Source organism: Opisthocomus hoazin, chromosome 15 (assembly GCF_030867145.1).
Source record: "Opisthocomus hoazin isolate bOpiHoa1 chromosome 15, bOpiHoa1.hap1, whole genome shotgun sequence".
Taxonomy (NCBI): domain Eukaryota; kingdom Metazoa; phylum Chordata; class Aves; order Opisthocomiformes; family Opisthocomidae; genus Opisthocomus; species Opisthocomus hoazin.
In genome coordinates, this window is record NC_134428.1 from 25,854,484 (window position 1) to 25,874,874 (window position 20,391).

The following is a 20,391-nucleotide window of genomic DNA, read 5'->3' on the forward strand; positions in this document are numbered from 1 at the left end:
TGAGCAGCTTCTGCGGAAGGAGGAGTAGGATGCCACAGGGATGCTCATGTGCATTCTTGGAGAAGCTTCATCCTGGTCTAGATTCAAGAGAATATACCTCTGGTAGCAAAAAAAAAGCATGGTAGCAAACAACTGTCAGTTAACTTAGCTGTTTCAAAAAAAAAAAATCCTAGTACAGATGTGGCTTGATTCGAGATTAAAATGAAAACTTGTTAATGTAGGTCACAAGGAAGGGAGAATCCCTTTTCTGTTCAGTTAATATTCAGGAGTAGTTTCAGATTGACCAAAATTGTTCTTTTTGTTTTGTAAGTTAAGTTTTTCTGTTTGATCTTGTAAGAATGTACTGGTTGGTAGTATCAGCCATAGGTTCTCTAGCAAAAACTTTAAAGCATTTAACTGTGCATCAAGCACTGATGTATTTTGCAAGTCCCTAGCTGAAATATGTTCAAGTTTGTGGTTTTTTTTCTTTTAGAGAATAGCACCTTAGTAGAAAAAGCAGTCAGTAGACTTATCCTATGACCCTTTCCCTTTGCTGATCTCTTCGGGTGCTGTGGATAGTCAGAAGCAGAAAAAAACCCCCACAAAATTTAAAAAAATCTAAGTTGTCTCATTCTCTTGTTCACGGGTCACGTGCCAAACTGGTGAATTGATGTTTTAACTCAGGTCAAGCTCATTTAAGTGAAGCTACGGCAGAACTGAAAGTAATCTTCTGGTTTGTTTCTGTTGCAGTTAAAATGTTGAGAGTAAGCTCTAAACACATATATAAGCACAGCAAGAGATGAAAAAGCATCATGCAATCATACTGTGGAAGGAGAAGCTAGTGGTTGGCTTTTGTACATACCCTGTAGTCTTTGAATAATGTGAGCTGAAAGGAGTAGCAGTAGAACAGCAGCAATCGCGGAGGAGCGGCACTTGACAGAGCATAACCTTGCCCAGAGCTGAGCAGTGCTCGCATCCGGATGCTGTGCCCCACCCCATCCCACCCCAGTTCCGTGGGACGTCAGCTGTTGTGCTCGTGCACCTTGTTGTGCTCGTCTGAAGATGCGTTTTGAACACTTGGTTCCAAGCTGGCTGCTGTGTGTACAGTACCCTGGAGAAGGGCATGCAAAGCTTCCCAAGTCTTCAGAATAATTTTTTTTTAACCATATTTGTTGAACAAAGCATCAGGAGAAGTTGTGATGTTCTGTAGTGGCCCCAAGTGCAGCGATTGCCTTTTGGAAGGGGAGGAGGAGGGGCGATGGGGTTGGAGGAGTCGGGGCAATAAGGATAAGGTAGGCAGAACTGAAAATGAACATGGTCCGATACGCTCATGCAAGCAGCCATTGGCTTTATTTTTGCTTTCTTAATTCCAGGGGCAGATGCATTACTGTTAGTAGAGTGGATTTTCTTCAGAACAGATTTTGCAGTCTCTAGCTATTTTTAGTAATCTCCTAAGAGCATAAATAAAAAAAAATTGAAAAGCTTGTGCTGGAGGTTTCTTGGGAGCAAGAGTCTACATTTTGAGCTATTGGACAGTATAACTTAAATTTTTGTATATGTCCTTGCATTTGTCAGCTTAAGAAGTTGAAAAAGAGGGTTTTTATGCTAATGTACTCTTGATTTCCTTAAGACCAGCGAGGCTGTGGCACTGAGTCGTCATTAGTAAAGTTTCAGTAGTCAGCCCTGACAGCGCTAATGTCTGAATCTAACCAAGTCTTACATCAGATCAGTGAATCAATAAATCTTTCTTGCGTTCATCTGTGCTCTTTTTTCCTCTCTCCTCAAGGTTTTAATTATAGACAGTCATAACTTAAGTGTTATCGCAGATTTATCACATACTATGAATATATGCAATATCATAATTAAAATGAGTTGTATGCAGTTACCACAGCGACCATATCAAATAAAATTTCAGTGTGTTATTGCGATAGTGCATTTTGAAAGTGGTAGTTAAGAACACTGTAGGTTCAGGTAGGAAGAGCTATGATTTGTGCTTTTGAGCGGTCCCTCATGAAGTCGGTTTCACTATGTTTTATAGTTAAAACTGCACAATTAAGGTGCACTTCTGTACAAGAACTATTTCTCTTCCCATTTTTATCCTATGATAAAACTTTGTTCAGATAGATCTCTCATCTTGGCCATATCACCGGTGTAACCACTTGAATCTTGGAAATGAAAGACTTAAAGCTTTTGCATGCATTTTCTTACTTCCTTTAAATTTCTAGGCCCCTCCCTCTTCCCCTGCTGTACTCTGCGGTGAAAGTGGTGGAGGTTCCTTGCTTCCAGGCACAGTTTTTAGCTCACTTCAAACTTCTTAATTTGCAAGTTTAATTCAGTCTGTTTCATGTAGTTATCTTTCAAATTAATTTTGTCTCTAGAACATTTAAACAGCTTTCTAGGCGTAAGGAATAATAGGCATGGGTTGATTAGAGAGACGTTTCTGAAGTAGATAATTAAATAACTTTAAAATATTTTAGAAGAGGACAGTCAAAGGCTCGTGCCGCGTGATGAAGCAGCACGTGCACATGTGGTTTTTCTCTCATCTGCACAAGTCACTGACACTTCTTTTTTCTTGTCCTAGGCCATTGAACAAAAAATCAAAGGTAAGTTACTCTAGAGTTATTCCTATTCCATGTATTATGTCTGCATTTCTAAATATGTTGAATCAGTTGAGTCACCTGACAGCTCTTCTCAGACTAAAAGATGGGATGCTCGAAACTTCAGTTGCGCTTTTTCAAACAGTCACCACAAAAGACCAGAAGAGTAATGGCTGAGGGTTTATTCCAGGGATCGGAGGCTTCTGTTCTTCCTGCTTTCCATTCTTAATTACTTGCACAGCATCAGGCATGTACAGAACATGCCTTGAGTTCGTTGCCTTATTTGCTTTTTTCCTTCCCATTTTTTGCTTTGTTTGAAAAGTACACAAACAATCTAACGCTTCAGGTGTGACCATGTGTAGAGCCACGTAGTGGTCTGTTTGAAGCTCGGTTTCCAGGTATTCTAAGTGCAGCTGGGGTTGGGAATGCTTGATAGGCAACTAATTGGTACGTCGGGTTTTAACTATTGCATGTGGAGGATTCATCCTGACAAAATGATGAAGATGACGGTATCTGAAGGCCGTAATGTCGATGTTCAGTGGCAGGCTGGGAACACCGCAGTTTTTCTGGATGTTTGTGGGTTTTATACATACCTCGATTCCAGCCAGCTCCTTAAAGGGGGAAAAAAAATATTCTTTTCACTTTCTTTTTAATTGTAGCACATAACCTGTTAGGTGGAAGGTGGACATAATTGCGTAGGTGATCATGTGGGGTGCTTGCTGAATCCCTGTTGTCTGGGAACATTGGGTTTAATTTAATACCTACGGGAGTAGTGGTGGAAACAGGAGCTTGGAAGCCCTGCTTAGCGGAGATACAGTTACTGTTGGAAAAATCAAAAAGTGTTTGAGGTGCTGTTCTGGCCTGAGGGTGGTGAAATGGTGAAGGACGTGCTGCCCTGGAGAAGAGGCAGAGAAGCCAACGGAGGTGTGCGTTGGAAGAAGCGCCCTGCTTCCCATGTGGCTGAAGTGGAGGAGGCAGGTTCTCCGCGTAAAAAACGCGCCCGTTCTCCTGCCGAGGACTGCAGTACCAGTTACCAGGAGTGAGGAGACACGTCGACATCTCGTTTACTTAGGTGCAATGCGTGCTTTACTCTGGGTGTTTAAATGAAGGAAGGACAATAGATTGAGTAGGACCAGTCGGTTTTTGGTGCGTGCGGCTGCTCTGCGGGGGAGCGAGGGCGGCCCGGGTTCTGTGTCCTGGGGAGCTCTGCGGGGTGAGGCTGAGGGGGCTGGTGTGTGTCACGGAGCATCGATGGCGGGAGGCAGAGGGAGCTGCCAGGGCACGGGGGCTGCAGGCGTGTGAGCACACCCCTCCCGTGGCCGCTGTCGGCAGTGGGAGCTGATGTGCTGTGCGTGCAGCCGTCCCGGGGGTTTCGCTGCGCTGACTGCGGGTCCTGGCCTGCCAGCCTGACTCTGGGCGCTGAAATCGGGTGGGATTTCTGTTTGCCTGTAGGCACAGGACTGAATACTTATTATTAGGTGCTGGAAGAGTATTCTAATAAATAAATACTCTTCACTTGTTTTTTAAATCACCCTCTTCCAAGCAGCACATGAAATTGCATTTGAAGTACAGGCTAAGCGTTTGTTTTCTCGTGTATATTCCTGCCACGAGGCTTCTCAGATAATGTACCAGATTTAAAGAATTGTGAAAGTGTTTGGTTTTATTCTGAAGTAAACAATATCTGAAAAGATCCTGATGAGAGGAAATGATAAAATACTTTGCTGTAAATAATGATGACCATTTGGAATGAACATTTGACCGACGTACTTACGCTGCGCTGGCATCCGTACGTCACACCAGGGCTGAGGCTGCAAAAGCAAATGGCTAAAAATAGCGTGGAGATGGGAGGGCAGTAATTCTGCTCAGATACCTGGTGGTAATCATCAAATTGAAAGAAAATGCCTTTCTTTTGAAGGACAAGGTAATTTTTTATTATTACGTATCTGTATTCCCCCCTCCTTTACTTGGAGACCTAATGTTTACTGATGGAAGCACGAAGTTCCAACTTTAATGGTACATTATTATTGAAAGGGTCTTTCGGGAAGTTTAGCGGGAATTTAGAGTTGTCAGAGACAGAAGCTGGCAGTCCTGCAGAAGTACAGACCTTGTGGGATTCAGGCAGGCAACTTTTTGCAGCAGTTTCTGTAGGAACAATATTCGTTGCGTATGTTGCACATAGCTCTTTCATTGTTTCAACAGTTTTGCCTGCTTGTATTCAGGATGCAAATTAATGTTTCATTAGTTTCCAAGTTTCCATCGCGTTAATGTCTTGAATAATTTATTCTGTGCATGAGCTGAAGATAAAATACAAGAGTATAGGATCTCTAAATAATTCAGAATTATGTTCCTTCTTTCAGAAAAGTAGCTGGTTAAGTGGTGGGGGTGGGCAGGGATGTTATTTCTTGATTTCAAGCGTAGTTTGGATGGATCCAAAATGTTATTTTGGCTAAGGTAGAAATTGCTGTTGTATCAACTGAAGTAGCTACCAGTGTTCATGTAAAATTAGACTACCTTCCTGGGAAAGTAAAGAGGGCTGATTTTTTTTTTCCTGTTCAGGATTGGGAATGGAAATAGTGAAGATGATGCTAATATAAATGTTTCTGGCATAAGTAGCATTTCAATACTGTAGTATTGTCATTAAAAATGCATGTATGTCATTCCTGTGGATTTCAAATATTCTAACCTGTCTAGTTTTATACATCTGGTTTTATTAAAAGAGGGAAGAGGCAGTTCATAGGAGTTAGATGAATGCATTGTTTAGTCGCTAAGCGGAAGGTTTCTCTGTTTGTACAGCAGCTAGTATAACAAATTCGTACATCAGCAAGTGCCCGCCAAAATGCTCTTGTACCAGGCATTTTAAGGACTTCCAAATGATACTTATTTTTTCCTGTTTGTTGAGAATACTGTGGAATTGTCAGTTGTTGTGGTATTCTTTCCAGCTTGGCAAAATACGTATTTTTGCTGTGTTTAATGTCAGTGCTATTAAAGACAGACGAACCAATCCATTTTTCCTAAACTTCTAAAACAAGACCCTGCAAACTGTGCTGTGGCCGCAAGTAGCTAATGATGAGCCAAGCCCGAAGGTAAATGCTGTTTAAGAAGACTGTCTGAGTTTTGTTGTACGTGCTCACTCCAGTAATCACGGTGTGCTTCTGCAGAACGAGATTTCATTATGACATGAAAGATCTTTTTGCACACACGCTTCAATGTTTGTATGTGATACCCGGGTGAAGTGATTGATAGAAGTGGAACAGGACTGTTTGTGTTGGTGCCAGCGTTGTGGTTAGCTGTTCTGAATGCTTTTGTGCTGTGCGAAACAGCTGGAGCTGAAACCCTCTGTCCGTCTTCAGCTCTGAATTCCCCTGCTTTGTAGAAGGCAGAGGCATAAAGTACTACTTTTATTGCAGAACAGAATAAACTTTGAATCAACCACTGAAGCGGAAAGTGCTTTTAAAAATAGCTGGGTGTGGAATTGAAATCTTTGACTCATATTTCCCACCTTGGAAACTTCTTACTCGTTTTCCTCTCTGAAGCAAAATTGCCCGAATACACTAACTCTTCTGTTTTTTGTCAGGGTGTTTTTGTTGGTTTTTTTTTTTTTTTTCACTTGCCTAACTATGCTTTCCTGATTGGAAAAACTGTTATATTAGCTTTTAAATCTTGAAAGCAAACAGCGAAACTGAACAGAATCCCAAACGCTGGCTGTTAAACGGCCCGTAGGAATGGCGTGCAGCTTACCTTTGTGCGGCTCTTCAGGGGTTAATGAATTGGCAAACAGTTAGATATTTTCCAGATCAGCTAGCTGAGCTTACAGCTGCGGCCATTTTTCCACAACGAAAATTCTAGCACTACATCTTACGTGTGTCAGCTTGAAAGCCAGACTTCCTCTGTTTGCCCTTCAGCATTCCAGCACTGACAACTCTTTGGGGCATGACGCGCAGGCAGACGGCGCGATACGTTTTGGAGAGGGCAGCTCCAGCAGCAGCAAGAAGCAGTGAAATGACAGCTTGGTGCTGCTCTTTGTGTGGTGTGGAGGGCGAGCTGAGCTTTGCACGCTGATTTTGTGCGAGTGAGAAACTGTTTTCCATCTGCATTAAAGTTATTCAAACTGCTGCCATTTTTTTTATTGGAGGGGGAGTTTAAGTCACTGGGCCCCTACTCCAGGAGGAGTTGGCAGGCAGCGCTCCTGGAGCAGTAAAATGACACCATGCTTCTCCTCCATTTTCTAATGAAATCTGCAGAGTGGGAGAGCAACACAAGTTGGAAGCGTCTGTCTTTGGAATCTCTCTGTAAACTGTAACTTCACCGTCCCCTGCTTTGGGGGTTTTCAGCAGGTTTGTTCTTTATGAAAATCTGTCGGTTTTAATGTTTGTTTCTGTAAACTTGCTAGTACTAGTCAAGAAAAATAACTGCGATAGACTGTAAGTCTGGTAATATTATCTTGCTGCCTTAATATGGTTCCAAATAAAATACTGGCGTGCAGAACAAACTTTTATGAAACAAGCAACTTGTTTATAATGAATTAAAATATGAAGATAATTATTAAGGGGTGTTGGAATTTACAGTAGCCATATTGGAATATTAATGTATTATTTAGTCTTCTGAGAAGTTGTGGACCAGAAATTGTTGGACAGGAGAAGTTGTGTAGCGTAAAGATTACTCTGTGGTGCTGAGGGAAGGAAGGCGAGGGAATTCTGTGGCACTTCTGATGTGTTTCAATCTGAAAGTAACAGGCAAACACAAGCTCTGTGTATGCTTTAGTACAGCCTGGTTATCTGGTGGCTTTCTGTTTAGTTTGCTGATCATAGTAGAAAGAATTAGCACCTTTGCTAAGGAAATGAATGCATAGAATGTTTGAGAAATAGAATTTTCTTAAACCGTGAAGTCTTGTTCACGTCGTAGCTGAGGAGCTGGCTTGGCAGAAAGTGGCGTGTTTGTTAGTTGCCCTCTTTTATAGTCCAAAGCGATTCGATTACCTGCAAGTTCATTGGATTCGGGTATAAAACGCGCTTTGTCTTCAAGCAGCTTTAATTAGGAAAGTACAGTGTTAATGCTGCTGTGTTGCAGTACTGCTCTAAGCATGCTGCTTGCAACTCCGTTTGGACACCTCGTGGAATGTCACGCAGAAATGGTTTTACTTCATCTGAGAGGAGCAATGGTATCTGAGCGGTAGCAGGAGTGTAGGAAAACGGAGTCTCTGTCGTTGACCGTGTTATGGGGTGTTCTGTGTTGGATTTAAAACCTCCTTAAGCGAGGTGTAGTTTCCACTTAAGCTGACAGTTAAAAAAACCCAGACAGCTTCACTACAGCGTGCAGGAGGCTGCACGTGTCCCGGCGTGGTGCCCTTACCGTGGGCCCGTGGGTTGGCTGATAACGGTGTGGTGGGTTTCTGCCTATCGCTGTCAGCACACCTCGGGTGTAGGCTGAGCTGTGCTGCAAACTAGAAAGAGTAATTCACGTGGGTCAGCTGTAGCAGAAGGCCTAGCGATAGATCACAGAGTTAGGATTTGGGCAGTAGTTACACAGATTGTGGTATGTGGGGAATTTTTTTTTTTTCCCAAAGCTTGGTGCAGTACCTAGACTACAGGCATGTGCTAAGTGCTTACACATTAAATTGTTGACAAATTCTGAGCTATTTGCTAAAATACCCCCCCTTCCCCCCTCACCAGCTTAGTCACTTTCAGTTATTTTCATTATTTTTAAACCAGGAAATTTGAAAAGGAATACGTGGAATTAGATTTCTTTAAGTCTTCTTTTTAATTATGAAATTCAGTTTTGGTCCTAATTTGTTACTGCATTATATGCATCAAAACATTGTGCAATGGATCTGATCTGAGTGTACCTACTTTTTTTGTACAGGGAACAAATTGATGGAATCTGATACGGTGTTAGTGATTTTTATCCGCTTGCCTATTTATCTGATAGCTTTTGAATACCTTCTGCTCCCCATGCTCTGTACATTAAATCGACTTATGTCGTGGCCGTTGCTCTCCTCGATTCTGTCGTCCTCCAGTCAGCTGTGACATAGCTGTGTGGGAGCAGGGGTGCTGGGGGCTGCGGAGCCGGAGGGGAGCAGCCGAACTGGGGCGCACGCCGCGCGCCGGCGCCTGCCGCCTCGGAAGCACGGGGCTCCCGAGCGCTTTGCTTAAGCAGCCTAAATCCAGGAGTCCATTAAAACACAGCTCAGCTGCTGATTCTTAGGTGATGTTTTATTCTGAAGGCCTTCACGCTTGTGTTTTGCAAAATATGTAACTGTGTATTATAGTAGAAATTTTTAAAAAAGTCGTAAGTAACATTGACAGTGTTCAGACCGATTCTTCAAACAAAAGTTTAAGCAGCTTTTTTAAATTTCATTTTTATGTTGTATTACATGTATCTGTTCCTGAAAGTGAATGATAAAATGGTTTTTTAACAAAACCAAAAAATCTAAAAAGCCCCAGAAAATGACATTTTCAGTCCTGTAGTAACGATATTCCTGCTGCTGACAGGCCGGGAAGTCGTTCAGTGGAACGCAGCAGGGAAATGGTTTAAGGATGTTGCTCTTAAGCCACAAGTCGCGTGCACTTAGATGCTGCTGGTGTACAAAGCTGTTCTTGAAAATAAATACAGCCTTACAGTAACTGAACCCCGATTTGTCGTCGGGTGCCGCCTCGCCCAGCCTTGCTGGTCCCGAGCAGTAGTGGCTGCCTCGGGTTCCCTCTTTCCTCGCACGCAGGGTCGGCTCTCTTCCCCAGCCTGCCACCTCCTGAGAGATGCCCTTGGAGCAGTTGGATGGTGCTGCGCCCTGAACTCTTCTCTCACAGCATCTCAATTAAAAAAGTGTGGGAATGAGTCCTTAACCTGGGTGACTTTTCCCCTCGGTTGGCTGTATGGGCCCAGAAGAGGCTGTGCTGCGGGGGACGGAGTGACCTGTAGCTAGCAGGATCCTCTTCAGATGTTTGTCACCAGAGGAGCTGCAGTACCGAGCCATGCCCTTGCTGTTAGCAGCAGGAATGCTGTGCAAGTTAAACTATTTTTCTTTCAGTAACTTCTAAAACTTCCAGTTTCGTTTGGTGGAGCTCTGAGTAGAGATGGTGACTGGACCACGTAGGTAGGTCAGTGTTGAGGGAGGTCACGATCAAGTCTCGAGGTATCTCGAAAGGTTCCACAGCGAATGTAAATATGCCTTATGGCTATTTCATCCAAGAAATGCGAAAGGTATAGTAGAATATCGGTTATGTGAGGGATTGGAAGTACAGCTGACGGGTTACAGTGGTGGGAATGAGTGGTAGTGGCACCAGGAAACACGCATCCAGCAGGTCACAGTATTCCTTCCAGTCTGGTGAGCCTGGTTTCCTAACCGGTTACCCGTACCTGAGCACCCCCATGCTTGCCACCTTTGCTTTTCTGCTGGTTGGGGTGGAGATGTTCAGCTGAGGATGGTGCAGTTTGGTGTGTTCACTCACAGTTGTCTTCTGCAAACTGTTTGACCTTCATCTTGCCTCGAAGTGGCCGTGCCAAGAAGACTGAAAGGTAATTTGGAGTTGGAGTTGCACACTGATGAACGTGGGCACAGTCCTGCCGAGCTGTGCGGGGGGGCTGCCAGTCCTGTTAGCTTTTCCTGCGGGCGACGTTGACTTCAGGGTGTGAATGCGTTTCTGCTTGGGTGTTGGGGTTGACGAAGGAAGCAACTCTTGACGATACGTTCTGCATGTCCTGCTCACCGCTTGTTCTTTCTGTGTGAAACCGTAACACTTTTCTGTGTGTAACACTTAAGTTTCCCATTGGAGTAAGATTGATTTTTTTAGTACTTCAGTATTTTTCAAAATAAAGTTTAAATGCCAAAATAAACTGGCATAGTGCTGATCTGCCAGGTAGAGCTATAGAAAGCTTGTTAGTAGCAGCATACTTGAACTGAGATAACTGTGTTAGGAGTGATAGCAAGACACATTTCTGCTTCCAGATCTGTGCTATTACAGCTGTGGGATTATGGGATAATAGAGCTGTTAATGGGGAATGAGTTACAACTGGAATTGGAAAAAATGCTACCATTACATAATCTATAAACACATCTAAGAATATTGACTGAGTCTTCAGTTTTTGAAGTTGCTGTTCCTATGAATAACTTTGTCCAACTTTCTTTTTTTTGGGGGTGGGGGTAGTGCCAGAACAAACAAAGACAAGTGTAAGCCAGCCTCAGCCTGTCACCTCTAACGGCACTTCCACAGTAACCAGCACTAATAATAATGCCAAGCGGGCCACAGCCAACAGTCAGCAGCAGCAGACCTTGCCTCGATACCCTCCTCGTGAAGTACCACCGCGATTTCGACACCAGGAACAGAAACAGCTTCTGAAACGAGGTCAGCAGTTACCAGTTATAGCTGCAAACCTGGGATCTACTCCTAAAGTATTAAACGGCCAGTCAGGAGGCAGCACTGTCACAAATAAACAGCCAGTGACCAACGGAGAAGTGCCGAACAGCAGCAAAAAACAGCCAGGTGAGGGGGGGGTACCTGTTTTCCTTTAACTAAAGTCTAATAGTTGAAATTCAATTCTCAGCAAAGTATTTGAGCTAATGCTATTTAAGCTTTAAATGTAAGCTGTGGCATGATGAGAATTTTTCCTGTGTCGTAGCTTAATATTGCAGGGTGGTTTCAGGCATCTTTGTGCAGGTTTTGTACTGAAACTCAGGACATTTCAGCTGCTTGTTGTTGCCAGTGGTGCGCAACAGACCTGTCTGTCTGCGAGCAGGGGCTGAAGCTGGTGTGACCACTGCTGTGTTCTGCATTTCCAGTCGTTATCGTAATAATTGATCTGAGCGTGGTCATGGTGCGAATCACCCAGTTTTGATACGTGGGTCTCAGAAGGAGGGGTCTTTCAGGCAGTTCCCAGAGCATTCCAACAGCATCTCAGGACTTTCTTCTTTTTTTTGGTGTGTGTTTGTTTTTGTTTTTTGGTTTAATTTGTCTTGCCATCTGGAGATACGGAGAGGGTACAGCTTGTTTAGAACAGCAGAATTGCGTGGTGGTGTTGGGTCAGAGTTTTTCTTTGTTCATCTACCTGAAGCTAGGTTGTTGTACAAACCTGAGAGACCTCTACCTTTATTACTGTAAGTATTTAAGTATAGCTATCCTTCATTGTTTTGGCTTGTGACACGCTCCCTTCAACTACCTTCTAAAGGCGAGTAAACTTACCTGTCACCTGTGCATAATGTGCCACCCAGTGAATGTACCAGGATACAGTTCGGCAAATTTTTGGGGACAGTAAGGACAGTCTATTTTTGGCTGGAAAAAAGTAATTTTCTTTGTAGGGATCTAGATTTTCAAAGGGATTTGGTATTAATGCATGCTAACACTTAATATGGTGGACAAGTGCTTTCTTATTTTTATACTTGTATTTATTTTTTTAACGTGCATGATGTAACTTCTTCCCACAGATAGTTTCTTCTGAACTTTACTGAATCCCCAGTGTTACATGAAATTAGTGTTTTATATGCTAGTAGTGTTTTATATGCTGTGCAGGATGTGACTCCTAGCCCCCTCAGTTACAAAAAAAGATTTCTGGAAAATAGTGTTGATATTTCAAGTTTTAATTAAATTTTGAACTGTTCTGATTACTGGATCTCGAAGAAGCAGTATTTAAAATGAAAGCAAACAATCAAAGCATTGGAAGCAGTTTATCCATGTGCCCCTGGAGGAATGTTTCCGATATTACTTTCCAGTGTTATTTTTGTAACGTACTGATAGAACTCTTTGCCATTCCAAGAAGTGATTTTTAAGCAGTTTAATTTTTTTTTTCACTTGTACAATTTTGTTCCTGTCTATAGTCAGGTTTAAAGTGACCTTCCATGTACTTGCTTGCTCCTAAGATGAAACTTTCTCCAGCACGTATCCTCTGCTGGTCAAATTGTATGGTAGCAAGTAGCAATTTAAATAAAAATTCACATATAAACTAATCTAAGAAGTATTACTCCTTTTACAACCTATTAAACCCTTTAGTAGTACCTAGAGGGTTTTTTCAGTGTACTGTCCTTCATTTTGTGAGCCCCAGCCCAATATTTGATTAGTTGGGTTCCCATTTGTGTATTGCATTCTGCCCAGTTTTGCTCAAGTGCTTGGTTTTGTGCTGGCGTGGCTGGGCAGCCTTTAGGCTGGGAGACGTCCGCGGTCCCTCTGCGGTGCTGCCGCAACGCTGTGCTGCCTGTCCAAGGCAGCTGCTTTGCTGGAGTGGTTCTGCGGTTTGAAGAATACCTTAATTAATTGAGTAAGAAGTCTGTAAGTCCAGCTGGTAACGAAAAGGTTGTGGGAGCCTTTGAGGAGAGAAGGGTTGGCCAAATCACTTTCCTGTCTTAAGAAAATGTTTGTATTGTCTGTAGCATCCTGTCAGGTCTTTGTGAACTGTGTGCTGTGCTCAGGGCATTCCCTGTGTCCAAGGTGGACTGGTCAGCATCGACAAGTGGGCTTGGGAGGCCAGGGTCTCGTTTCTTGGTGCTGCGCTCTTGGAAGATCCCGTTCCTCTAGTATGACCGGGAATAAGGTCTGGTTTGGATCTTTTGTCATGTTCTTTGAGAAATGTAGGTAAGATGAGAACATAAAGGAAAATAACTTTTCAGTGTTGGATTTCTGTGATGGTTTCAAAATCTTGCCTAGTGAATTGCCTGTGAGGTAGCGTGGAGGTGGCCCTAGTCCAGCAGCATGCGAGAGTGACTCGGTGTCTTTTGACACCCTTGTATCTGCAAGGAAATACTGTTGTCATTTGCCTGTCTGCATCTTACTCGCTTGCCCTCCCTAGCTCCTCCTTTAGCCTCCAGCGGCAGCTTCTAGGTACTCTCCTTGTTGTGATCGCTGAAATTAAAATTCTCAATACATTTGACATACCTGTAGATCCCTTCCTCTTGAAAGAGTATCCATGTACAGGCCATTTGGGTTAACAAATTTTATACCCTAACGGAGTATCTTTGAAGATTGTTAAGTTCTTGGCTTTTTTTTTTTTAATCGTTTAATGGATATTGGGATTGATCAGTATTTCAGGGCTAAAAGAAAAACTGTAGCTTGAAGTGTGGAAGTCAAAATTGCTGGAATCGGTAATGGCTCCCGTTGTTCTAGCTTGTCGTTCCCTGACAGACCCCGGGCTAGGATCTCTCCTTAGTTCCAGCAGTGGTTGTAACTGTTGGATAGGTGTTTTGCAAAAGCCAGGGAACACAAATACTGCTAAATTTAAAGTCTTCCTTTGATTGTCCTGGCCACAGTAAGTTTTTATGTCTAGTATTGGAGAATTTTTCAGTCACATCAGTGGTTAAAAAAAAAAAACTCTTGTGTTTTGCGTGGTCAATCATCTTCTGTTTTGAAAATGAACCTGCGTTGTTCAGAAGTAAAGCTTAAGAAGGGGTAGTCCTGTGGGTTGGGGTCTTTCTGCTGTTTTTAGCACATTTGGCACATTTTTTTGAATAAGACACGAGCGAAGCTCAGGCCGTGTAGTACTTCTGCAATAGATACAGTCTTGTACCAAGGTGGTTATTTTAAGAAATCTACAGAAGTAGCACTTGATCAGAACGTTTTCGTACCCAGTTCAGTTGTTTGCTTTACTGAAATTGTCCCCGATGTGTAAACTTCACATGAAAGCAAGGTCTTGAATGCTGCCTTGGTGTGTGTGTGTTTGCCTCTGGGCTTTGAAACGCATCGGAATCGCCGGGTGGTTATTGCAGAGTGAAGCAATCTATGCAGCGAGCTACGATATTTGGCAGCAGTGATTGCTTACAACTGTGGGGCAGAGCAGAACGGGAGAGCACCGTCGGGCTCCTGGTGTCAGTCTGCTTACTTGGACTCCTCCTCTGATGCGAGTGGGTCTCGCTTGGTCCTTGTGCATCTTGCCAGATGTTGGGCTGCAGCCAGAGGCTCTGGAAACAGAAGGTTCTTGCGGGAGCTGGCGCGTTCGTTCTCACTTACTGCAGGAGTCGGGGAAGAAGGGAGCAGTTGGGATTTGCAGCTACTGGTGATGGAGGTTGACTTAATTTAGGAAACCTTGTCTTAAAAGTAAGAGTTATGGTCTCCAACTGTAACATTTGTGAATATGAAACATTAACTTTGGTTTCATATGCTGCCTGGAGGACACTTGGAGGAAGAGCGGGAAATGGAAGTTCATTATGCACACACTTAGGCTGAACCGGCGTTGGACTGTACGCGGTTATTTCTGTTTGATAAATCACGTAGCAGAAGAGTGACTCTCGGGTGGAGAAAGCGTGCCCTTCAGAACAACGGCACGAACTTGCTCAAGTTTCAGGGCTGACCGCTGAAGTTCTAGGTTAGCACAGTCAGAACAGGTTTTGGTTTCGATGACTATAAATTCTTCCTCTCTTTTTATATAAATCAAACTTTTAAGATTAAGGACATGTTAAACTGGTTAACTAAATGCCAAATATATAAAAACTAGCTAGTAGTGGAAGTATTTAGTAAAAGCAGCAAAATTGCTAATAAATCTGAGCACTGCATGTAGCCAGCTGGGTTTGCTGTCGGTGTCTCTGCGCAGCGCTGTGGGTGAGGCGGTTCAGAACTGCCTTGTCGCTAGCGCAGTCATGGGCTTGAGATGGCTCTTAAGAGCAACCTGTCCTGAAAAAGGGGTGCCAATAAATGGCTTTCGTGTAGTGAGTGGTTTGGGGACTGTTCTCAAAGGGCTAGTTAACTTCAGTAACACTTCTGTAATTTTCTTGCCTTTTTTTTTTTTGTAGGCATGCCTCCCATTCGGGACTTGGTGAGCCACTCCCCTAACCAGTCAGGTTAGCTATTTAAATCTCGCCCTTTTTTTGTACGGAGTGTGTTTGTAGTAGTTACGTGTTTCACACAACTTTGATTTTTTTTTTTAATTTATTTATTCTTTTGTTCTTTCGCTTATGTTTTTCAATAGCATGTGCTGTGTGAATAACTGGCTTAAGTATACTTTCTTTGTGCCATTACATACTACATTTGGTTAAACATTTTTAGTTTTATAAAATACCATCAGAACCAAACCTAACATTCATACCAAAACAGGTGTTTCAATTGTGTGGCACCTTGGCTCTAAAATACTAAGTGTCTTTTTTACCTTTATGCTTACACCTTCGATTGCCTCTTCGTGGTATTCGATTGAGTGATCTGTGCAAGCCGGTGCTTTGTATCAGAGACGTTTCACAGCGCTGTGGAGGAAATCACGTCTGGGGGCCTTTCTGTTTTGAGTGCTGAGTTTATGCTGGGGTAGCGCATCCCTGGGGCCTACAGCTGTGTATGTTGTTTACTGGGTATGACTGTGAAGAACACTTACTGTTTATTTTTAAATAATATTTGGAGCGAATGTGCTGTGTGAGGGCTTGAGGACATGCTGTGTGAAATCCTCTGGAGCAACGCAGACGGGGCTGCAGAGTGGTTTGTGCTGGCTCTGCTTCTGGCCGTGCCATGTACCCGTCGGGCTGCTGCGGGCGCAGTGCTTAGGAGAACGTTTCGTGTTGCATCTCTTCTGTTTGCCTTGAAGACTGCTCCCGACGGGATGATGTTACAGAATCACAGAATGGTCGGGGTTGGCAGGGACCTCTGTGGGTCACCCAGTCCAACCCCCCTGCCGAAGCAGGGTCACCCAGAGCAGGCTGTAGAGGACCTTGTCCAGGTGGGTCTTGAATATCTCCAGAGAAGGAGACTCCACAGCCTCCCTGGGCAGCCTGGGCCAGGGCTCCGTCACCCTCAGAGGGAAGAAGTTCTTCCTCCTGTTCAGCTGGAACTTCCTCTGCTCCAGTTTGTGCCCGTTGCCCCTTGTCCTGTCGCTGGGCACTACTGAAAAGAGCTTGGCCCCATCCTCCTGACACCCAGCCTTCAGATATTTTCAGGTATATATTAGGTTCCCTCGCAGCCTTCTCTTCTTCAGGCTGATGTTAGTCCTCTGCTCTGTCTTCCCGGGGCTGAATTTGGCCACTTGACAAGTCAGTGCAGCTTCGTCGTGCAACGGCAGCCTGACCCGAGGGTCGCCCGCTTCCCAGGGCTTGCGGGGCTCGGCGAGCTGTCAGGACTCACCAGTGCTGCGGGTGCTGGCGCAGGTCAGGGCCAGAGCCCCAGCCGGGGGGGAGCGCGCAGGACGGTCCCTTTTAGGAGAGCTGCCGGCTGTGCTGGGCTAGGCGCAGAGGGACGCCGAGTCCTTGTCCTGGCAGCTTTCCTGTCCGGCATTAGCGGTTAGGAAAGTGTTGCAGCTACAGGCAAACAGCTACATCTGCTTGTTCTTGGGCTGGAGTACTGTAAGCAGGCAAAATCAGACTTCCAGACCTTTTTTTCTCTACCACAGATAAACACATACCTGATGTTAACAAACAGGGTTTATTTTTTTTACTTTGACATTTTGTATTAAAGGTGCTTTTTAGCTTGTTTTCTACAAGCTAAAAAGCTTGTTTGTTAAAATGTGTGTTTTCACAAGGACCGAAGGTACGATGATTGGCAAGGTGCTGTAGTGACAGTCTGTGCGTACCAGTGTGTACTGGAACTGGAAAAGGAGGCGGAGGGAGAAAGATTGAGGTATTTCTTAATTTACACTTCTCAGTCCTACTGTTTATCTTAGACCATGTGATGGTACTTTAAAACAAAGAAACTACTTTAGAAAATACGTGCTGTTTCCTGCAGATATTTCCTGCAGGGGTAACTCATAGCTAGAAAGCATTCAATTATTAAATTACAGATTATGGAAAAAATCTCAGAAGATTACTGAATTTTAAGACACTCGGGTTTGTGTAAATTTTAATTTGTCCAGGATTTAAGCAGCGCAAAAGTTCAGGTACAGCTTCTAAATGGTTTGGGGTAGAAAACCAAAAGTAGAACTGTAGGCTGTTACAGGCTGGTTTTGCTGTTCACCGAATGCAGTAAGTTGTCAACTGCAGTTTTTAAGTTTTGAGGATGTTTTGGTGGCATCTGCCAGATAGGAAAAATTGGAGATAATACCCTGCTTATTCAGTATTTGTGTACTTAATCTCAGCAGTTTGTGGGTTGTGGAGATTCAGACAGGAATACTTCAGAACAGTGGCTCATACTAGAAATCACGAACACATCTTTCTGTCCAGGAGGAAGATTGTTAGTCAAGATAGTTTTTTATGTGATAGGATAAAATTCTGGATGACTAGAGATTAATCGTGATGTGCTGTTTGTGTATTGGCTCACTACAAGCTGTGTATTGTATCTAAACTAATACAAAAGAATTTTAATAAGTACAAGCTTTCTTTTTATGTCTGCTGCTGCTGTGCAAGTTAAGGTTTGTCTACCGTTTCACTCTGGCTTGTAGTCATAACCTGTATCTGTTTATCCACGCTGAATTCCGGCTGTTTGCCATCTGTGTACTTTGGTGGTGTTTTTAAAACTGATCATGTTATTGGGGTAATGTTTGTGTAATCAAGATTTTGTTTTGTTAGGGCAGCTTTTGATGCTGTTGATTGTCTTGTTCATATGCTCTCATTCATACTCACTTCAGAGTGAAGACAAGCCCTAACAAACTCTTAATTAGCCTTTTAATGTAAGGTAAATGTTGGTTTTTGAGGTACCAATGTGAGATTTGGAATCTTGGGTTTTGTTGGACAGTTGCTCAGGTGCTGCGGGGGTTTTTTCGCTGAGACATTAATAGGCAGTTCTGGGTTATGTTCAGCTGAATGAATGTCTTCCAGTTCTCCCAGGGATGCTGTGTGGTTCCCCTCTTCCAGACTGCGGAGCTGCCAGGCACTTCGAACCATTGCAGCCCTATTTCTACCTGCCACAGGTCTTTTTCCACTACTCCCTGTTCCAAATTGCTGTGCCAGCATCCTTGTTTCTCATGCTGTAATTCGGATGTGAAACTTAACTGATTGCTGTGAACTCTCTCAAGCTTCCATCATCCTGGATGCTGGAGGAGCAGTGGGTGATCCCTGCTCTGTGCTCTCCAGGCCATGTACTCTTGGAGGCAGGGTCTTTTGGCTAGATTCTTTTTCACTATAGGATGAATAATGATATTGATTAAAAATGAATTAAAAATACACCAGCTTTTTGCACATCAGTGTAAAACTCAGTAAACTGTCCATAGTAACTTGACTCTCAGGGTTTTGATTTGTTCCTTCCCACTTCCTATAGGTCATCAGGGCCATAAATTCAAATAAAGTAGTATTTCAAATTTGTTACTCTGATTTCAAAATGTGGAATTTTCTGCTTGTCATGTTGTTCTCAGGTTCCTTTTGAGAGGTTGAAGCACTGAAACAAGGTCTCTTTTTAAATCTGCATCAGCTGTACTTCAGTTCAGATTGGTCAGTCGTGCTTGCACACGATAAACCACACGGACCTTTTTTGCGGTTGTGCTGGAGCAGTAAGAACAGGCTCCGCCTGTGTGAGAGCACAGGATCCTTGCGTTCGCGAGCTGAGCTGCTGCCAAAAGCTGTGTGTGTTTTAGCCTCTAAGTAGGTGACAATTTTGACTGGCAGCTTCCTTTCAGCCTCACAGTTAACACATATTTCTTGGAAACACAAGAGGCTTATAAATTAGTGTTACTTTTTTAAAGTAGCCAGGCCCTAAATGTTCTTGAAATAGCTTTTGAGAAAAATAAGTATTGATAATTGTAGCATTTTGTGAGTATTAGCCCTGTCTGTTAACAGGAACAGGTACAATTTCAGGAAGGTATTCGGGCAAAGCCACTGCACCTTTCTCTAGTCAGATGTAAGGCAGGTACTGTAAAAACTCTGTAAGGATGAGCAGGAGCTGTAAAACTTTTTTCTCTTCTCTTTAGGTACATACATTTTTAATCTAATTAAGGGCAAAAAAGGGAACAACAGTAAGAAAAGTTGACTATTTTTTAAAAAAAAAGAATGTTTTAATGGGCAGAGAAGCATCATTTGCTACAGATAGAGCAATTGAGCGTACACTAGTATGATTTTTTCAGTTCAGGCAAATACTGAGTAAAAAAAACCTTGCTGACATAATGCACTTGTGTTCTGTTGCCAGCTGCATTACTGTTTTCCATGAGCTTGCCCTCCATAGTTTCCTCTTCTGGGGCACCTGTCTGACAAGATTTGGGTTTCACAGTTGGGGAGGGGAGGTCTCTGCAGTAAAGCTTCAGACATACAAGATGAAAACTGATATCACTTATTCTATAGCAAATACTCCATAATGAATGTATTTAACCATGAAAAGTTTCTAAGTTAATTAGGATGTATGTCGTCTTTATTCCCAGACATAATCAGCAGTAGTTATTATATAAATGAAAATGAGAAGTATCAGTTCAGCAACGGTGTTTGTGCTCCTGCAGGAGCAGAACTTTAGATTGGTCTCGTGGTTTGTGTGTCCAGTTGTTGTATAAAAGAAACGATGTTAAATAACTTGTACTTCAGAAATCTGATAGAATGTCTTTTAGTGGGGTGGGTGCGTGTGTGTTTCTCTGGCTGTTGTCACATTGCAATTGGTTCTACTAGGTCAGCTTAACAGCCTGTTTAGATTTCTGCCTTTCAGAATGTCTTTGATTTTTAGATAGTATTTTAGTTTTTAATGTGTATGTTTGTACAGAATACTTAGTATATGGTGATACGGAGTATTTTTTTTAAAAAAAGTTTCTCTGGAGAAAAGAACTGTACTTTCAGTGCTTCTTTGTGCTTTTTGTGAGAGTGCAACTTTGAATGCTGGCGAGAAGCGTTCTAGGCTGTGTGTGTGGTGGTGTTCTGAACAGCCGTACTCGAAAGTTTTCTCTGTGATCTTCGGTGACTGTAGTGTTAAGCAAAATAATCCTTGGCTTAGTATCTTTATACACTATATTTCGTCCCCTCTTCTATTTAATGCAGTAGTAATACTAAATTTATAATAATTATCTTGGGCTTTCCTTCTTTTCT

The 20,391-nt window shown here is 43.1% G+C and overlaps 1 protein-coding gene across 8 annotated transcripts in view; it reads left to right on the top strand.

Annotated features, from left to right (window-relative positions):
- The window catches only part of TNRC6A (trinucleotide repeat containing adaptor 6A), a 51,557-nt gene that overhangs the window by 13,347 nt on the left and 17,819 nt on the right, over positions 1 to 20,391 (top strand). For 5 of the 8 annotated variants that reach the window (XM_075436630.1, XM_075436631.1, XM_075436633.1 and 2 more), the window contains 3 exons: positions 2,561 to 2,582; positions 10,718 to 11,053; positions 15,280 to 15,327. In XM_075436630.1, the coding sequence (XP_075292745.1) occupies positions 2,561 to 2,582; positions 10,718 to 11,053; positions 15,280 to 15,327 (406 nt within the window). The remainder of the gene's footprint in view (positions 1 to 2,560; positions 2,583 to 10,717; positions 11,054 to 15,279; positions 15,328 to 20,391) is intronic. The other 3 variants (XM_075436632.1, XM_075436635.1, XM_075436636.1) reach the window with 1 other exon arrangement.